Source organism: Crocodylus porosus, unplaced genomic scaffold (assembly GCF_001723895.1).
Source record: "Crocodylus porosus isolate Cpor-Errol unplaced genomic scaffold, CroPor_comp1, whole genome shotgun sequence".
In the NCBI taxonomy this organism is placed as follows: Eukaryota; Metazoa; Chordata; order Crocodylia; family Crocodylidae; genus Crocodylus; species Crocodylus porosus.
This window is the reverse complement of record NW_017728943.1, coordinates 131637376-131658556: the sequence shown is the minus strand read 5'-3', so window position 1 is coordinate 131658556 and position 21181 is coordinate 131637376. Positions and strand designations below refer to the sequence as shown.

Sequence of the window (21181 nt, the reverse complement as noted above, 5' to 3'; positions counted from 1 at the left end):
CTTAATTATTTAAGCAGTCCCATGTTCAAGAATTGCAAAATCTTTTCCAAAATAAATACCGTATTTACCTGAATCCAAGACATTTTTGAATTTAAGATAACCTCTTAGGAATTTGGTTCTATACATGGAACATTACAAATTTGTTACAATTTTCCATGTATGGAATCTAATTATTGCAGGATCATCTTAAATTTGTCCCCCCATAACTGCGGTGGGGAAAGCAGCAGCAGGGGCACAAATGGCGGGGAAAGCAGTGGCAGCGACAGGGCAGAAGGTTGGGAGGCAAGTGGCAGGGGGTTAAGTGGTGTGGAGTCAAACAGCAGGGATAGGAGGCTACAGGCCTGACCCCATCCTTTACCCCTACTCTGGTGCCTGCCCCCTTGCCACTTGCCCACTGACATCTGCTCCAGTCCTTTCCACCTCTGTCCCAGGCTGATCCCAGTTTGGGGGGAGTCCCATGGCTGTTCCTGTTCCATGCTGAAGGCAGCAGCTAGCCTGACTCAGCCAGGGACAATGACAGTGTGCAGGTTCCTCCTTCTGGCACCTGCTCCCTTCCCCGTGCCCACCCCACCAGGCTCTCCCATTGTCCCGCCAATGATGCAGGCATGGGAAAGCCCCAGAGCTGCTTCTGCCCTGCCCCTACCCTTTAAAGAATCAAGCGCTACAGTGTTATCAAGCTTTGACTGAAGCCTAGGATATTTTATTATTATTTTTATTTGGATGTACTGTTTTTGAAGCATTTATTTATTAATCCCAAAGTGAGATCATTATGTCCACGTAAATCCCACTGAAGTCCATTGTTATGAATGTGGCACCAGTACTTGAAATCAAATGATGGCTATGCTTTATAACTGTCAGGCTCAAAGGCAATATTTGCCTTCCCACTGGAGACTGAGTTTGTCACTGCTCTTTTTTTCTTCTTCTTCAATTCTCCTTCATGGGCTCTAGATTCATTTTCAACACCATCAGCAGTAATTGATGATGCAGGGGTCTCACAACCCATTAAGATGGGTTCATTTTCTGTTGTTTCATTTTTCTGTGTCCTTTTCTTCTTTTTCTTTGCACTGCTAAATGGGGAGGGGCAGTGTAAGAAACACAAAAAGTTAGTTAAAGGTTAGAACTTTTTCCACTCACAGCTGACGTGCTAAAACTATTTTCTGGCGGTCTCCCTTGAGTACAGTATTGAAATAGCTGTAAAAACTACTGTTCTATTATACAACCAAAACAGATAAAAACACTAGGGCACAATATGGCAGATTGTTCTAAATCCACTAGTTTGCTTTGCAACATATGCTCTAACAGTCTTTTTTTGAAGACAGCTGTCTGTGATTTTTAAAAGTAACTAGAAAGCCCATTTCCCAATAAATCAAAACTAATATTACCAATCCTACAAAAAGCAGCCATTTCCGATTGCTTCCCCCCTCATCTCAGTTGCCACAACAATTTTACTTGGAGAGAGATTTATATTTGGTTTCTTTATCCATTGTAGGACAATAATGCAGGCAAAGTGAAATACTTCAGCTGATCATTTAAAGCATCTGAACTTGGATGAATTTTCAGAAACGCAAAACCCTTTTCAATTAACGTCTACAGCACTTCACATGTATGCTAAAAAAACCCCCATCAAATCAATCCAGATTATTTATGGAGGTTCCCCGGGTAGTGTCACCTAACCATGGGATTGGTTTGTTCACCAATCCCCACAAGGAGAGCTAGTTATTGTGCATGCTTGTAATGCTGCAATATTCAGCAAGGGCAAGTGTCTTGGCAGCTGCAACCTTAAGTAGATGGAACTGTCTTTTTTGTGCATTTATACAGCACCTAGCACAATAGAGTGCTGGCCCATGACTGTCATATAACTAAGTAATAAGCTAGTGGTGGAACAATGTTAGAGCTTGTAATCAGCTTCATGTCGTCAGATTGCTTTAATGCAATTAATTATTATAGCCAAGATTCTTAAATGGCAGCCTTGCTTAAGAAATGAAGGCTACTCACCTGTAACTAGAATTCTTTGAAATGGATTCTGCATGTTCACACCCCAAGGACGTGCTGCTCATGAAGCCCTAATGGGGGACATTTCACACCAGTTTCTACTGGGACACTTTAGCATATGGTCCTGTTCCTCCTAAGTATTTTGAGGAAATGTAGGAATTGGTACTCTGGCCATGTTAGGACTCTGAGAAGGAAGAGGGGAAGATGGATAAGGAGTGTGAATATATACAGTCTGTCTTGAAGAACTCTGGTTACATGTAAGTAACTTTTCTTTCTTCCAAGAATGACCTGTACATCTTCCCACAACTCCTGGGTGAATTTGAGCAGCAGTACTGTCATCCAAACAAGGTAAGACAAGAAATCCTAATTAAATAATGGCTGAGCTACTGCTTTTCCACACAGATCATTCAAGTGAGAAGCTAGATGATTTGTTAACATGTAAATAAAGCACTACCTAGCGGAATCACACCATTAGCTAGCAGACCACATGCTGGTTATGGTCCATGCTATGGCAGACAGCAGTGTCGGCTTACGCCTTTTTGGAGCTAGTCAAAGCTCAGCTAGTAATATCCCTCTGTTTCTTCTTTAAGAACAGTTTGAACTAATGAGAGAGGCTGTTTGTTTTCTAATGGGGTGATAAATGCTAATATCAGAGCTGATAAATGCTCTGTAATCAAGGAGGGGTGGGGGAACCCCTCCCTAATCCTGCCAGGACCTGGCCATGCCCCCCCTCAGCTCAGCCCTCTGGAAGGGAAGGGAGAGCTGCTCTAGCACCCCCCCTGGCTTCTAGCCTGAGCCACTGCAGGCATGTGCCTGCATTTCTGGGATGTCTGGGCAGTTACAAAGTGATTTGGCCTAGCCAGGTTAGACTAAGCTGCAATTCAAACTCAGGCTTTTTGAATATCTGTCCCTGTGCATAAGGCATGCAACCTGGTGAACCCATGGGCCTTAGGCATACAAAGAATGTGAATCGATTAGGAAAAGCTTCGGAAAAAGATTTGGCTGATTTGGAGATTCAGTCATAGACTAAACAGGCAGCTGACAGCTGCCTCCAGCTGGTAAGTCTGTTGGGATTGGGAGGGAATGGGGCTGGGACAAGTGCCCCGCCAGGCTAGGGGGGCACGTTATTCAGGGAGGGGAGCGGGGTGGGGCAGTGTGGGATGCAAGCATGGCAGCGCTGGGAGCGGGGGCTTTGCTCTGATGTCGCTTGCCCAGCTGGGGCGAAGGGTGGGATGCAGGCACGGCTTGCTCCAGGCAGAAGGGGGCAAGTAGCAGCAGGGTATAGGTGTGGCAGCAATGGGAGCGGGGCCTCTTCCCTACTGCTGACCAGCGTGAGACATACCTGCATGGCCCTTCCCTCCCCCCATTCCGGGAGGGCAAGTGGCAGCAGGGCAGAGCCCCTGCAGCTCCTTCCACCAAGGCAGAGTCAGGTACAGCTGGAGGAGCCACTGGAGAAGCCCCCTATGGCTGCCCTGCCTGGCCCCATCCCCACCCAGCCCAGTCTCCCAGCACTTAAAAAAAAAGCCCCGCACTCACTGGATGCAGGAGTGGCGATTGGGGCCTCTGGGTGCTCATGGCAGAGCCCCCCACATGGTGTGGGGCAATGGGGATCACCCCCCTGCCTGGCACCTGTGCGGCAGCTGTCTCATGGCACGGGTGCAGTGTGGCACGCTGTCTAGGAGCTGGGGTCACTGGGGCTGGGCGCTTCTGGGCTCCGGCTGACAGGTGGACCTGCCCCAGCTCCCAGGTGAATCAAACCAGGGAGCTGGGGAATTGAACTGGTTCGATTCCCAAGCTCCATGTTTGATTCCCCAGCCCCTGGTTCAATTCCCGAGCTTCCTGATCAATTTACCTGGAAGCTGAGTCGGCTCCATGTGTCAGCCAGAGCCTGGCACTGCTCAGCCCCAGCAGCCCCATCTTTCAGACAGTGCGTGGCAACCTGCTGAGCTGTGCAGCACCCATGCCATGGGGCAGCTGCCAGGTGGGTGCTAGGCAAAGGGGAGGGGATGATCCCCACTGTCCCCCCACTCTGCACTGGGGGGCTCTGCCACCAGCACCCAGAGGCCCTGATCACCGCTCCTGCAGCTGGTGCGTGTGGGGCTTTTTTTTTTTGCTTTTTTTAAATTGCCAGGATTCTGGGGCCAGGCACGGGATGGGGCTGGGCAGGGCAGCCATGAGGGCTTCTCCAGTGGCTCCCCTTGCCCAGGGAGAGGCAGGCACAGCTGCCTGGCTGTGCCTGCCTCTCCCCAGCTGATCAGAATCACCGAATCTCTCTGAATCAGTGCAGAATCTTCCAAAGCTGATTTGTCCAAAACAATTTAAGATAGTGATCTGAATCTCTGAATCAAATCGCTGTCCTCCAAATTGGGCGAATCCAAATCCGAATCATATACTTCCCTATTTGCATAGGCCTAGCACATGATCCCCAGCTGCTGTGAAGTTGGACAGCCCATGGCTCTGGCATGTTAAGGTCTTCTTTGCCCTGTGGAATGTGATCCTTACCATGAAAAGGTCACTACATAACCTAACCCACTACAATTCATAGATGTCAGGGGCTGAAAGGGACCTCACGAGATTATCACATCCAGCCCCCCTGCACTTGAGCACGAAAGACTGCTGAGGTCAGATGATAACCATCACTCGGGAGAAAACTGAGCTCCTAAACGAATACTTCATGTCGGTATTCCACCGGTCTAAGCAATTGCTCACCCACTGTTATTTAAAGCATAAGGATTTGGTGACTTTCTGAACTTTTTGGTTCTTTTTAGGTAGACAGCTAATGCCCTCTTAACATCTTGTGCATAGAATCTTGCTTTGCAGTAGCCTTGGGGGCCAGAAAAATGATGGACTAACTTACTGGTAAAGATATAAATAAATTATTGCCCTGTGTAAAAATTTAAGGTAGGGAGAATGAAGAACAGTACCGCATTGTGGATCCAAAAACATGGATCCATCATTACTATTTTCAGACTTGCTCAATCTTCTGACAGTTATTATGGTCATAATGAATGTGGTTTTGATTGACTGATAAAACGATAAACATGTTAACTAAATCCAGCAAACATTTCTTTACTGCATCATTCTTATTACTGAATAGCATATAGGAAGCTAAAATGTCTGCTAAATAGATTTTCACCAACAATAAGGAGAGACAGGAAAGTTTCAGGTGAAGCAAGTATTCAAGCACAGACTGGATTGGAGATTAAATCAAAGTTATGCTGTTACTGGACATTCAAACTTGCAGCTTATTCCACTTGAAGTCACAACACTAGACTATTGTTTCCTGGAATTCATCTAGATATACTATATTTCCAGCAGACAGGAGTCTTTCTAGTTCTGTCAAAGTTCTATGATTCATTCTATCAGCTTCATAAAAGGTGGGCATGGGAGATACAAATACAGCTATTCTACTGAGACAGTCAGTCTATGGTCAAAAGAATACCTAGACATATTCTTCTGAAGTAATGGAGGTGGTGTGGAAACCACAACGGTTTTCTCCATGTTGCAGGAGCAAATGGCTTGTTTTATTTTTCTTATTATTTTTTGGATGAGAGAAAAGGGCAGAAAAGACCAAGAACACTTACTCTCACGTAAAGGAGAAACACATTTGAAACAAATTTGCTGGCTGTTTGTGCTCTTAAGCAGAAGTTAAGAAGGCATTTGACATTGTACCTTATTATTTCCATATATACCATAAGAACAAAGATCAGATATTATCACCAGGGATCCTGGTTTGCTTGGATAAAAAAAAAATCCAAAATTTTCTGATTTAAACCCCAGCCCCCAGTCCACATTTTTCCATGATTAAAATCAGGTGTGGCTGGTGAACTCAGACTGGTGGGGTAGGTGGAGCATCCCATGGGAGTGCAGGGTGGGGTTTGCAGCCGGCTAGGAGCGGGTTGTTTGCAGCCTCCTTGCTACCGGCTTGAGTGCCCGGCTGGCTGCAACCCCTCCTCACCCTCCCCAACTCCTGGCTGCCTGCAACCTCCCCCGTGGCGGGATGCTCCATCGGTCCCTTCAGTCTGAGATCACCAGCCATGCCTGATTAAAAGGAAACACCACTTTTTCTATTTTAACCCCCCCATCCACATTTTTCTATGATTGAAATGAAACACCATTATATAGTGGTGTTTCATTTTAATCATAGAAAAACATTGGATTGGGTGGGGTTCAAAACAGAAAATTTTGGATTTTTTTTTATCAGGATCCCTGATTATCACAGATGTCTTTAGAGACCACTGTACAGTTCTCTTTAGCTCCTATTAGGCTGATCTGTTAGATTACTGCCTTCATCCAGTAGATAGTGGGTGCATCTGCATGTTCATTAATACACTGTAATTATGGCGCAGTAAAAATACCTGTAATGACAGGTAGCACCTCTAATGATGTAATTGGCACAACTGCACATTAGTGCAGACTAACACCTTTTAGTGACATTAATGCACATTAAATTGAACCTACTGTGCTTTAGCTTATTAGAATGGGTTTTGCCTACTGCGCTAATGCACAGTAAAATTGGTCTTCTGTGCATTGTCTTGTGTTGATATGCCCATAGGGTTACAGGACAAATATTTTGGTGAACAAGTTCAACAGCTTCAATGCTTCCTTGCATAGCTGGGAGAAATGAGCACTCCTTGCCTGTTTTGCTGTCCATTAGAATTCATGACTGTCTTGCCTTGCAAAAATTTGAGAGCACGATGACTTGCCCTCAGTTCTAGGATGGTGACAAGACACTGCTTCTTCAAGATTAGATTCCAGGTAAGCTATTCAGTTGCTGAAGTTGGCTCCCTCATCCTAAACTAGAAGCACTTAGAGGGATTAGCATTAATAGAGATGAAGGATTAAATAATATCCTCTAAGGATACAGAAATGCTGTCCAACATGAGAGGGGGCGGGGGGGGAGAGAGGAGAGGAACATTCTCCTGGGACTGCCAGTTTCAAGAATATATTGTCTAAGTGTGGCAAGTGATAGTCTGCTTGTCAATACTGTAGAGCTCTCAGCTTGAGCCCAATATAGGGGATAACCTGAACATCTGAGACCCACATCAGTGTAAAGAAGGTCAGTATTGTCTAGTAGTTCTCTTGAAGTATGTGTGTATAAGATTGGGTTTGTATGAATCATGAGAATCACTCAGTGATTCTCAACCAGAGTGCCATGGTATTCTGGGGTTTATTGCAATCTTTAAAGGTTACTGCAAAGTGCCATGCAATGTTAGCACTGTTAGGTGTGCAAACATTATTCATAAGATAAACTCAGAGACTGCAAACAGGAATTCATATGAAGTAAGCCCACGGCCATGGGGGTAGCTGTTTGGCCCCTGCCTGGCTCCAGCTCAGCTGCCACCCTTCCCTTTGATTACTTTCCCACCATGCCTTGCTCTTATTGAACATTATATAAGGGAGGTTGCCTGTGGGCTCCAAGTGAGCCTGAGCCTGTCCTGATCAACACCAGGCCCATCCTATGTCCCCTAAGTCACCTGAGCCCTCAGGCTAGTAGGCCGTCTCGGCCTGTCTGCACCTCTGCTGGGTATCTGTCCCCTTAAGGGCTCATTGCATGGCTTTGTACCTCCCCTACACCACACCCCAAGCCTAGTGGGTTTTATCTCTCTGTGATGTTGTCTACTTATGCACTTGGCCCTCTTAGGCCTTCAGACCCCCCTGGTTTGTTACACAGTCCCTTCCTGAACTCCCAGACCCCTGATCCAGTACACTGCCCCTTCTCTGTGCTCCCAGGCCCCTGGTCCAGCACACTGCCTCTCCTCTGGGCTCCTGAACCCCTAGCCCAGCATCCCCGCCCCTTCTCTGGGCTCCTGGACCCCTGGTCTAGCACACTGCCTCTTCACTGGGCTCCCAGACCCCTGGTCCTGTCCAAATCCCCTTCTTTGGGCTCAGAGACCATCTGTGGGTTCAAAATAAAACCAAGATCATTTGTCTGAAAAACCCTTACTTCCTCTGCCCAGGGATTTGCCTCTGCTCCCAGGCTTGCAGGGCTGTTTATATCAATGCCAGTCCCTTCAGGAGTCCTGCTGCTAGGAGCTCCTTACCTTGTGGCCGCCAGGGAGAGACTGCCCGACTGGCTTAGGCTCTGGGCTTATGCAGCTCCATCCTGAGCCCTCTTCTGGTCAGATGAGTTTCTTGTTAGCTTCCTGCACCATGTACAACCAGCCTCACAGGCTGCTAGCTCCTTTAAAGGAGTAGGCACACCCTAGTGCCCCTGCTACACACCTCCCCGCACTTTATTCACAACTCACTTGGGGATGTTTTCACTTGTAGCATGCCACCGAGTGTTTCTCTGTTGGGGTGGTTCCCCTTAGCCTTTTCCCCCATCACAGGGATAACCTATCAGGCTGTGGGGGCATGAGTCAAAAAATGTTAAAAACCAATTGTCTAGGGAAGGCTCTTGTTGCTTGGGAATCCAGGTCTACCCCACTAATGAAATGCAATTTGTTTTTTTCAATTCGAGTCCTAGTTTCTTAAAAAGGGAACACATGAATACAACCATATTTAGGTCTGATATAGTGTTTTTTATTAGTAGATCTCAAAATTCTTTAGATCACACCGCTTCTGGTACAGACAGTTTTGTGATAATGACCATACAAACTATTTTTCTAAGTAGGGATGTATGTGTATACTCTACCATCTTGTATGGGCTTCCACCACTTAAAGGCACAACATTTGCAAGTGCATGAGGATCTTTAGCAGTAGGTCTATAATAATTATGGGTATTTGCTCTCAGAGATTTTACTGCTATTTAGACATTATGGCCTGGAAATTAAAAAACCTAATGCCTAAACCTTGTGAGCCCAAGAAGAAAACCTTCTTACCCAGAGTACACTTAGATATCTTTGGTTCTCTGAACTGCTGCAGCAACCATTGTTAAGCTGGGAGCGAGCATGGCATATGTAGAAAAGAAACCAACCTCTCCTATGATAACTGATAGAGCATGTAAGCTTCAGTGGACAGGCTTAAGTGACAGTACCCTAAGGTTTGGCTTTAACAATATTTAAAAAAAATAGAAGGTAAAATTGCTATTTGAATGGACCCCAGAACATTAAACACTGGAAGACAAGTCCCTTTTACTGACATGGATGGTATCTTTAAAGTTGAAGCCATTCTGACCTCCAATACATGAAACTGAATGGCATCTTCTAATGTGGCTACTATTAAGTTACTCAAGTCGTGTGTCCCAGTGTTTAGTAGAGCCCATCAGTTCTTCCTCTTGAGCTTATAACTAGAACTACCACTAGGGAAGTGCTCCCTCTACCTTTGCGATGCAGAGTAATCCAGAAGTACAGAGGCAGCTGGGCCCCTGTAAAGGCAAGTGTGTTCAACATCCACATAGTTTCTGGGCCAAGGCTGGACATCTGCTAATTTTGTCAATAGTTTCTATCAGGTTCTCAACCACAGTTCCCACTGGTAAAACAGTACAGTCTGTGTTTACATGAACAGCATGGATCCTCTGTGTAACATTTGCTCTAGTTCATTTTATTTTCAGATGACGGGAACCATGACAATAAATTACCCTATCTGTCACAGTCTAGTTTCAGGTCAGAGGGGGGAAACTTATGACATTGGTATTTTTGGAATGGAAAAAGGAAGAGATAAACCACTAGTTATTAGATAGGTGTTCTAGGTGAAGAGGACAAAAGATCTGGGAAAATGTGAATCTACTCTATGTTGTCTTTTCCCCCCCATCAGAGAAGTGGGAAAAGAAAATCACTCTAATATTTTTTTTATCTGCAAGGTATAGAGGGTAATATAAATGACTGCTTTATGAATAAAACAACCAAGATAAAAGTCCTAACCAAGAAAACTAAGTGTCAAAACTTCAAAGAACCTAGATCCAGGTTGGATCAGTCTTGGATGTTCCTTGTCCTGCTGCTGTGTTTGAAAGGAACAGAGGCAGCCAGACCCCTTCTCTTTCAGAATGCTCACACAGAATTGCTCCAGCAAGCATTTTCAGTGCCAGAGCTGTATCACTTGTGAATCCCATTGCTGGTAATGTGCAAGGGTTGCTTGAAGAAGAACAATTAGACACGAAGGAAGGATTTCTTCCCTTAATGCTGTCTAGATAATGGAAATCTCTTGCTGCCTTTAAGATACTAACTGTGCCAGGAAGGCCAGTAGGGGGCACTCCTGCATTGAGCCACCCACCTCACTGCACTCAACCACCTTCCAGGCTCCAAGTGCCTACCTGGGGGCACCTCACGTCTGGCCGACCCCCTTCCTGGAGCACACCTGCTAGCCTGGGGGTAACACAGCCACCACCCAGGGATGGGCTTGATTCTGGCTCTGTGCACCCTGGGAAACACAGGCCTAGTAGACCTCGAGGGTACTTGATTCCCTTCAAGAATTTGGGATGCTTCCCTCAGTTGGAAGCACAAGTAGTGGTCTCCCTTAGTCAGCCGAACCAAGGAAATCCCAAGGCATAATCTAGACCCACACCCAATAAGTCTCTCACGCTATGTACAAAGGGAGAACTTTATTGGTTACAAGAGGTAGGGTTGGAATAGGGTACAGGGCACAGCAATATCAGAGAAATTCCATAGAGCAAACTGGCATGGCTGGGTAGCCTTTGATCATGCATCTGAGTTACTGCAAGCTATATATCTAGTTAGATCTCAGGTAGCTTTCTCACAAGTATCATGCAGAGGCAGATGGAGATTCCCTGTGGAGGCAGACAGTTCCTTCACCATGAGTTCTGAGAGAGAGAGCAGGTTTCAGATGGTCCAGCTCTTCTCTCTCTCTCTGAGTCTTCCTCATGTCTGCTGCCCCCTTCCTCCTGGGCAGTCCTTAACTTATATAGCCCTTACGACCTCATTTACCTGGTCCAATGGAGGCCAGCACCTGTTGGCTGTCAGCCAATCAGTTTGAAATGCATCACTAGTTGCTGGGCAGACTGGCAGTTCCTAGCTCCCTAGGGAGCCCAAGTCCCTCACCCAGGTATGTGATGCCAGTCATGTAAGGCAGAGGCAGCAGGTTTCCCCCCTACCTCAGGAATGTATCCAGTTCAGGTTACCTAAAGAGATAGGGTAAGGTGTGTATCCTTTGCTGGGCCCATCTTAACCAAATTGTTACAGAGCAGAGAGTTTTTGGGGAGAAACAGAGGTGGCTTTCTGCCACACGAAACAAATACAGCATTTTCAAAGACTAACCTACAGATCTCTCTTCAGAATCCTCCTTAAAGCTATGTTTCTTATGACTGGACTCTTCTCTATGCCATAGAGTCCTCTGCAGATTAACTTCAAACTCACAATCATCAACAGGCTCCTCTACTTTGTTTATTTGAAAATAGCACATAAAATTAAAAGGATTATACTTTAGTTTCAGGTTAGGAAAAAACATTGCATGGATTTTAGTTTTAATTTACAGTTTTCAGTAGAAGTAGCTCATTCACTATGGTCAGACAAAGCAAGACAGTAACTAGATAACCCGACTTCACTTAAAACAAAACAAACCCTCTGAAAAAGAGCTAAGTGAAACAGGTGCCCCTGTTGTTCCAAATTAAGATCTTTCCTTTCTAAACTTTGCTTCTTCCTAAAAAGATGCAGCATCAGACCTTGAGTATAAAAGTCTTTCTTCCTTTCCTAAGTCAGGTTCAATTTCTTTAGCCTTCTCAGTACTCAAGAACTGGATTTACTACAGCATAAAATAATAATGCAGTTTTACAGTCCCTTTTCTCATGGCACATGGATGTTAAGTAAACTTTCCTTTCACAGTTTATTTTTGAACCTACTTACAGATGGAGACTAAAAAAAATGAGAATTTCAAGATCTGGTTAAAATTAGAAATACAGAAGCCTGTAACATTTAAGCGTAGGTTACTACATGGCAAGTTTTCTCTTTCAGTGGTGTTGGTGGGTTTTACATTTACATTTATCTATGTATATAATCAACTAACAACGTTAATTACAAACAAAATAGCAATTTCCAGACATTCTTAAAAAAATAAATACAAATACATGGACTAAGCTGAAGCGGACATAGAAATGCAAGCATTTAAGCCACCATGTAGAACAGGGGTGGGTAAAATAAGCCTGCAGGGCACCAAGGAATCTTGCCCACTACTCAGGGGTCCTTTGGCCCTGGCAGCCCCAGGCATGGGGGGATAGTCTGGGCCATGGTGTATGTTGCTGGTCCCAACACCTCTGAGTTCACAGCAGGGCTGAGGCGGCACAGTGGCTGGACTTGCTTCCCAGCAGCCCTGAAAGTGACAGCTTCTTCTGGCTGCCACTGCCAGTCTCTGCTGCTGTCGCCACCAGACCCGACCCTGCTGCCTGAGCACCCTGCCCATCCACCTCGCACTCACTGCTGGGGGCGCTAGATGGAGCAGGCAGGCAGGCTCTCCATGGAGATTGGCCAAAGACCTGTGTGGCTGGGATGGGGCTGTGGGTGGGTGGGAACAGCATCAAGGAGCAAGATGGGTTGGTGGGGCTGAGGCCAGGATTACAAGACGGTGGCAGCGCAGGGCTGAGGCCCAGGTTAGAACAATAATTTGGTCCCCACACACCCCTGCTTGTGGAACTGGCAGCTGGCACAGGAGTGTAGGGGGAGTGGATTCTGGCTTTGCCCTGTGCGCTGGTCCTGCGCTGTCACCACTCCACGATCCCAATCCTAATGCCAGCCCCAGTCTTGGCCCCAACCCTGCCTGCCTGTTCCACTCCTAGATGGTGCTCCCCACTTGCCTGCAGACCTATCCCATACACCTGGCCAAGAGCAGGGCAGAGCTACGTAGGGAATTCTGGTGAGCTGCTGTGAGCCAGGGAGGGTGGGGTGAGGGTGCTGAACCGGTGCAGCATGGGGTGGGGGCATGCTGACCCGGCTTGGAACAGCTCACCAAAACTCTAAGCGGCTCTCCAGCTCAAATAATTAGCTACCCCTTATGTAGAAGGTCTTATACAAAATGTTTTGATTTTATCTACTATGAAGTTTTACATGCTGCATATATGTGTGCACGCAATTTTGTTTTTCCAAATCCAAGTGTAATAGCTGAAGATGCTTGGCTCCTTTGTCTCCTAAGTATGCGACAAACTGTCTCCGTTTATATTAATTAATTCTTAGAAGGTGCAAAAGAAGCTGGCAGCTCATTTCAATATAGGTTAATCAAAAGTTATGATGCTTTAAGGTACTCCTGAACTCTAGGTAACATAACTATTCTTTTGCCCTATAATATTCACAGTATCTTTGTGACACTCCTATATATAATTTCCTGTTCATTTCATTTTTCTTAAACTCTCCTCTAAAATGATTACCCTAAATTTAAACATGTTTTAATGCCTTGCTTAAAACTTAAAACAACCCATCTGACAATTTCTCAGTTCTCAAACAGCATTTGTAGAAATAACACTGTAAATTGCTTTGGATGATTGGTTACTTACTGTGTTGCAGGTGAGTCTATATCTGTGTCATGTTCTGAGAAAAATTTCAGGTCCCCTGACTGGATGACGACTGCTGACATCTGCAAAAGAAAAAAATATAAGCTGGAAGGCAAAAAGAAGAAACGTACATATGGGCCAACATATGTACGTTGAAAACCCACCAGCTTCCTGAATAAGGAGAGAATATACCCTTTTTGAAAGAGAATGTCTATCAGTCAGAAAATGTTCACTCCTATGTGGTTTAAAACAAGGAAACAGTTCCTGTAAAGACAGCTTTCAGGTGTGTGGCAAAAAATATGTTACAAATCTTTGCCTGAAAAAAAAAAAATCACTCAGTTCTTAAATAAGCAATTAAAATGAGGAGTCACACACTACAGAGTTTTAACCAGAGCAGTGCAAAACATTAGTCTAAGTTGCTCAAACAGTTTCATATTCTTTCAGGTTCTCAAACTCAAAACTGAAAGTCATGGAAAACCTTGCATCATTCTTTAGTTTCTTAAGAATTAGTGAATTCCAGGCCCTTTGCTCTCCCTGGCTAAAAACACCCTTGAGCCTGACTGGACATTCTTTTATTGCAAAAATTCCTTGGACAACTCAGAAGAAAACTTTAGTGGTCTGCAATGTCCTCCATCAGTTATGCTTTCTTCAAATACAGGAGTCCATTTTTCTCTTCTTCACCTCATAACATTCTGCCTTTTTTTGCTGTTGAATTTTGATGAATGAGGGCACAAATAGTAGGCTTGTTGCTTCATTAAAATCAGGCTTCTAAAATGCAGTCTAGGGCATAGACAAAGTGACAACTTTCGCTTGGTCTGGCTACAGAAAGCAGTCTATAGAAATGACTGAACATAAGTGCAAGGCTGCAGGCTACATAAAAAATGGTCAGTCATGTGAAAATCTGAACCCCCATTGCATGAGTGGCAGAAGACGTTTCAAAACAGAGCACCTTCAGTAATTTGTCTGTGTTGCCTCCCAGCTTGTTGCTGTTTTCAGAACAGGAACGGGGAAAGGGAGCAGAGGGAGTTTGGTCTGGGGTTTTTTCAGCCCCCAATAGAGGGTGGGATGGGAGTATTAGAGCTCCGCTGGGGAGGGGGGCTCCAATTCAGCCACCCCACCCTTCAGCACTGGTTGGGGGACCCCTAGAATGAGCTCCTTTTCCTCTCTTTCCTGCCTCCCATTCTGAAACAGGGAAAGGCTAGGAGAGAGGAGGGGCCATTGTTAAGGTAAACCAGCTGCAGGCTCCCAGCCAGCAGCTAGATTCCCCTCCACCTCTGGAATCAACAGTGAACTTCTGTTTGGTCTGAGGAATTTTTGCAACTCAAAACGCTTCCTGAAAAGTGTTCTCAGTTACAGCAGGGAGCTGCACTTCTGTCTTCACCCATATACTAACTATATCCTGTAGCACTTAATGCAGTAACTTCAGTGTTGAACTTTAGGACTAAGAAGCTCCATGGTCCCTTTAAGGGTAAGGGTCGACAGTTTACAGCCCACAGAGCCTTTGGATCCAGCCTGAGGAACTGTGCCTTAGGTAGCATTTGTGGGGGTGGGGAAGCTCACCATGGTTAGCTGCATGAATCTCTGGCAGAGGGGAGCTGTTCTTGTGGTGCGCCACAGTGGGGTGTGCAGGGTTCCAGTGGAGGGTAGCAATTTAACTAACTTATATCACTATAGGACAGGGGTAGGCAATTATTTGGGACCAGGGCCACACAGGGAGTCTTGATGAGTTGCGACAGGCTTGGTGAGCACCCCTGGCCACAACAAAAAACTCCCAATGTGGGATGATGGGGTCATGGGCAAGTGAGAAGTGGTCTTTGGGAGTAGGACTGGTAGGGTCACAGAATGGTGATAGTGCAGGGCCTAGGGCAGAGCTGTGACCTGTTCTCTACATGTCCCTGCCCTGTGGGGTGTGTGGGGGGAGTGGTTGTGGGGGATGTGTGCATGTGTGATGGGCTTCCTGGGTGCTAGGTCCTGGGAGCTGGCAAGGGGTGAAAGGAGGGAGGAGGGGGCAGGCTGCATGTGCAGCACAAGTGGCTTAGTGGGTGGAAGGCAGCCAGGAGCTGGAACCTGAGCCCTGTGCACTGAGGAAGGAGCTGCTTGGCTGAAGCTTCCTTGCTGTGGAGAGTGGCACATCAGGATCAGGAGGAGAAGCAACCACCAGAGGTAAGGGAAGCTAAGCAGCACCCGGACAGCTGCAGCCACACCAGGAGCAGCCCTGCTGGAAGCTGTATGCACTAGCCCAGACTGGGGCCAGCAGGACAGGCTGGAGCACAGTGTGGGCTGCCGAGTGGGGCATGGCTGCAGACTAAATCCAATCAGTTGGCAGACTGAATCCATCCTACAGGCCACATTTTGCCCACACCTCCTACAGGATCATGCAGGTTTAGCTGTTAGAACAGACAGGGTGATAAATGCTCCCAAGCAGCAGCTCCCCCTTCCCTTTTGAAGAGGCTAAAAATATGTTTGTCCATACAATTCTTATACAAAGTAGAGAAATCATGCAAACAAGTCTTTGGGTGTGTAACCCTATGTAACAGGGGGCCAACTCCGGGCCGATCTCCGTGCGGCCCGGCCACCTGTTCTTGGGCTAACCTCCTGCTTTCTCATCCACCATGCTTTGATCTTAATAATTAATAGATGTAATTTAAGCGGGAGGCTGCCCATTTTCTGCCCCACTGCTAGCAGGTGCTATCTGCGGCTCCATTCCTCCCCTACACCGCAGCCCAAGCCTTGCAGATGACCTCATGATGTTTTCATACACCCCAGTCCCACACGATGGGCCCCTGAATCCCACTGTAGGATCCCACCTGGGTTCCTCCCTTCAGGCAGACTCTGCCGCCATCATGCCAGGCCATATATCTCTCTGCCACCGGTTCCCCTTTGGGAGTTGTCCCCTCACTGGGACCTTTCACTCACACTTGCCCCAGCCCACTCCCAGGCCAGTCGGGACCCCAGGCTCTTGGGCGTCCCTTTCGGTGGGCCTTCTTACTCTCCTGGTCCCGGCCCCCTCCTGGGCCAGTCAGGGGAAGCTCTGGCAGGCCTCGCTGTATGACCCATACTCTTTTCCTGGGGCCCCCCTCTCTGGGTCCTCCTTCATGGATGTGGGGAGCTGGGGTACCTCACACCATGACTGGTGCCTCAGGGTCTCACAGGGGACTCTCACTCTCCCCCGGGCAGCAGGTTGTGGTGCTCCTATGGATGTTATATTTGACCCAAACTCTGCCTCCCAACATTGGAGGACTTACTAGGGTCAGGACTCAGCTCTCACTGTCTGGCTGAGCCCCCCCGTTCTTCCCTCACTGGGCTCCACATCTCTGCCCCTCACACTGGGGCTTCTACTGGGGTTTCTCATTGCTGCCCCCTCAGTTCTCACACTGCCCCCTCACAATCGGGGCTCAGATGTTATATTTGACCCAAACTTTGCCTCCCAATGGTGGAGGACTTACTGGGGTCAGGACTCAGCTCTCTTGCTCTCTCTGGCTGAGTCCCCATTCTTCCCTCACTGGGGGCTTCTCATGTGCCCCCCCCCACACTGGGGGCTTCCCACACTGCCCCCCCCAGATGTTATATTTGGCTCAAACTCTGCCTCCCAACATCAGAGGACTTACTGGGGTCAGGACTCAGCTCTCTCACTCTCTGGCTGAGCCCCTGTTCTTCCCTCACTAGGGGCTTCTCACTCTGCCTCCCTCATCACTGGGGGCTCCTCATGCTGCCCCACCCTCACACTGGGGGCTCCTCACTGTTCATCATGCCCCCTTTACTCGGGATCTCGGGGCTTTCCTCCTCAGGGGGCTCAGGTGGCTGGAGCCGTGCCTGGCCCCAACTCTACCTCTTCAGTGTCTTGAACCCCTGCAGGGCTCAGGCGGCCTCAGCCATACCTGGCCTCCAACTCTTCACTCTCCTCCTCGGGGCTTGCATCCCAACAACTACCTCCAATGGAATGCAACCCACCTGAAGGTGAGGGCTAGGGGTTAAGGCACCCCAACCCACCTTTCACTGGAGTGATCACTGGCCTGGCATTTCCTGGGGGCTCCCATGCCACTGGGAGACCCACCAGGCCACCCACTCCCGGCAGGGTGTAGTTTTCAGTCGTACCCAGGACCAGGAGCCTCCTACCATCCCCTACAGCTCCTGCCTTACCTCCGGATTAAACTCAGCAGACCTCTGGCCAGGTGGTGTTGTTGCCTGACCTCCAGCAGCCAAACTGCCTTGTTTATATGGGCAGCCCTGAACCTAAAATGGCTGCCCTCATTACATACCTGGAAGCTGCCAGCTCCAGGGCCTTAAAGTGGCAGGCACACACAGTGCCCTGCCACACCCTACAATAGCTTTCTTTTCCTTCTGTTGCAGGTTGATAGGGCTCCTGAACACTAGAAGCCTCGCTCTCAAATCAGATGGGTAGATATGAAGGCCTACCAAGTGATTCACTTTGGACTGGCCAGTGTTCCAATGGAAGATCTTGAGAAACTGGAAAAGCAAGACTCTTTCAACATACTGGAGCCTGAGGCCTGACAGGGTAGTGTGGGTTTGGCTGATAATCAGTTTCAAGGTTTTTTTCCCCAAAGTAAGTGTTTCTAGGTGAGTAATGAGAAAATGGTTTGAAACAACTTCAACTCTCAACACTTGGTTCAAGTTCATGACCTTTTAATAACATTAGTTATGCAATAGGTTAATGAGCAACATAAGCAAAACCTACAGGACTTAGTTGTGAACTTTCAAAAAGCCAGTGATTTATACTAGAAAGGGACCTTTTTAGCTTTCTCAAATGTGGAGATGCTCTTCTCATCTGCATGTAAACCATGTCTCTGAGTACTCACTGACTGGTTAAAATGACCCAGAAATGGTTAGTTTCTTTGACATTAATCTGATAGATTCATAGACGCTAGGACTGGAAGGGACCTTGGAAGATCATCGAGTCCAGACCCCTCCCCCAGGGACAGGAAGTCAGCAGGGATCATAGGATCCCAGCAAGATCCAAATGTCTCTTGAATGTGTTCAAAGTAGGTGCATGAACCACCTCCAGCAGCAGTCTATTCCAAACCTTGGGGGCTCAGACAGTAAAGAAGTTCTTCCTTATGTCCAGCTTGAAATGGTTATGGAGGAGTTTGTGACCATTCAACCTTGTCATGCCTTGGGGCGCTCTGGTGAACAGACATTCCCCTAGATCCTGATGAGCACCCCTGATAAACTTATAGGTGGCCACCAGATCACCCCTGAGCCTGCACTTTTCCAGGCTGAATAGCCTCATGGGTCTCAGCCTCTCTTCATAATGTCTGTTTTCCTGACCTCTGGTCATGCACGTGGCTCTCTTCTGTACTCTCTCAAGCTTCTCCACACCTTTTTTGAATTGTGGAGCCCAAAACTCCACTCCAACTTCAGCCTCACCAAGGCCAAGTACGATGGGAGAATGACGTCCTGGGATTTGCCTGAGAAGCATCTATGGATGCAAGCCAGCGTTGTACTTGCTTTACTAGCAGCAGCATCACATTGAAGGCTCATGTTTGTCTTGTGTTCAGTCATTACCCCCAAGTCCCTTTCATCTGTAGTGCTGCCGAGCCTATAAGCATGCTGCGGGTTTTTCTTCCCAAGGTGGAGAACCTTGCATTTTTCGGTGTTAAACACTATCAGGCTCTCAGCCACCCATTTCCTTAGCCTGTCAAGGTCAGCCTGGATTACCCTCCTGTCCTCAGGTATGGAAGCTATACCCCAGAGTTTGGTGTCATTGGCGAACTTGGCCAGTCTGCTATTAATACCAATGTACACATCATTAATGAAGATGTTACATAGTATAGGCCCAAGGACAGAGCCTTGAGGGACCCCTTTGAAGTCGTACTCTTAAAAGCCGCTAATATCATATCTACTTGAATCCAAGACAATTTTAAATTTTAGACAACTCCTTAAAAGTTAGATTCTATAAACACAAAATTATAAATCTGTATAGGGTCTTATTATAAAATTAATCCCCCACTGCTTCAGTGGGGAAAGAAGCAATAGGTAGCAAAAGGTGGGGAAAATAGGGGCCATGGGGCAAGCGGTGGGGAGGCAAGTGGCAAAGGGAATGAAGCCTGACCCCAAAACCTTTCCCCACCCAACACCTTTCCCTCCTACTGCCTACCCCTCTGCTGCCATGTGTCACACCGCCAGGTGCCTTCAGGCTGGGTGCTGCACTGCCCCATGCCTCTGTCCTGGGTTATGCACCACTCCTGTGTCTCTACGCTAGGTGCTGCACCATGCCAATGTCTTTGCCCCATGTAATGTGCCAACCTGTGCTTCTGCACTAGGTCCTGCACTACTCCTGTGCCTCTGTGCCAGTTCCCGTGACTCTATGCCCCCTTCATGCATCCACACCAGGTTCTGCAGTACTCCCGTGCCTCACTGAAGGGATTCCTGCCACCTCTTCTGACTGCAGGTACTGCATTTTTACTTGATACTCTATTGTAAGACTAGATCTTGCCTTGGAATCAAATAGATATGGTAAGTATTAGGAAAAAATGCCATACAGAAGATCCTGATGGACATAATCATGCAATTACTGGAAATTAATCATGTCAGTCTGAACTCTAGCAAAGGTAGGGTAGAGCTGTACCTTACAGTCTTACTGAATCCAAGATTCATAAACATCCTATGATTAGCATCTGATAAAGTGATCTCTTGCTCATGAAAGCTTATACATCTCTAATTCAGTTACCTATTACCCTGCCTTCTATTGGAAGTAAGTAGTGCAATGTCAAGAAAAATAAATGACAGCTGACAGTTTGTCAATTGGTTATTTGAGTTATGTGTACCACAATAGGCAAGGTATTCCATGGCCAGGCCATAGCTCTTTGAAACAGATGAAGGGAAAACAAAGGAGTTTTTCAAGGCAGCATGATCTTTTAATTAATTAAATATAGCATAATTTCACTATTATAAAATGGAACACTGATTCTAATCCTCTTAGATAATAATGCTTTCCACCAATGATCTCAAGACTTTTTACAAATATGAACATATTTAACGATTTCTTTGCCTCCATCTTCCTAAGCAGGGACTGGAACAGCCACCCCCCCGCTGGGCCCCCTCAGGTCCCAGGGGAGGCACACCTAGGCCAAGGGTTAGTGAGGAACTAGTTAGGGAGCTTCTGGAGGGACTGGACGTATTCAAGTCAGCCGGTTCAGATGATCTCCACCCTAGAGTACTAAAGGAATTGGCTGAGGTCATTACAGGACCCTGGCACAGCTTTACGAGCAATCGTGGTGCTCTGGTGTGGTGCCAGAGGACTGGAAGAGGGCCAACGTGGTTCCCATCTTCAAAAAGGGGAAGAAGGAGGACCCGGAAACTATAGGCCAGTTAGCCTTACTTCGATCCTAGGCAAGCTGTTTGAGAAAATTATTCTGGCACACATCCAGGAGGGGTCAGCAGGGGATTTCATGCTTAGGGGCAACCAACACGGGTTCATCAGTGGCAGGTCCTGTCAGACCAACCTCGTGGCCTATGATCAGATCACCAAATCATTAGATGCAGGGGTAGCAGTGGACATAGTCTTCCTGGACTTTTGGAAGGCCTTTGACACTGTCTCTCAATGTGCTCTCATTAAGAACCTGGAGGACTGTGGTGTTGACGCCCACACAGTCAATTAGGTCACCAACTGGCTGAAGGGCTGCACCCAGAGAGTGGTGGTGGATGGGTCATTTTCAACCTGAAGGGATGTGGGCAGTGGGGTTCTGCAGGGCTTGGTCCTTGAGCCCACACTGTTCAACATCTTCATCAGTGACTTGGACAAGGGGGTGAAAAGCACCCTGTTCAAATTTGCTGATGACACTAAGATGTGGGGGG

At 47.1% G+C, this 21181-nt stretch overlaps 1 protein-coding gene across 4 annotated transcripts in view; it reads right to left on the bottom strand.

Annotated features, from left to right (window-relative positions):
* Positions 1 to 457: 457 nt before the first annotated feature.
* AHI1 (Abelson helper integration site 1) overlaps positions 458 to 21181 on the bottom strand; it is a 203007-nt gene continuing 182283 nt past the window's right edge. For 3 of the 4 annotated variants that reach the window (XM_019550220.1, XM_019550218.1, XM_019550222.1), the window contains 2 exons: positions 13370 to 13449; positions 458 to 1067 (listed from right to left, as the gene is read on the bottom strand). In XM_019550220.1, coding sequence (XP_019405765.1) covers positions 839 to 1067; positions 13370 to 13449 — 309 coding nt within the window. In that variant the 3' untranslated portion in view covers positions 458 to 838. The remainder of the gene's footprint in view (positions 1068 to 13369; positions 13450 to 21181) is intronic. The other variant, XM_019550219.1, reaches the window with a different exon arrangement.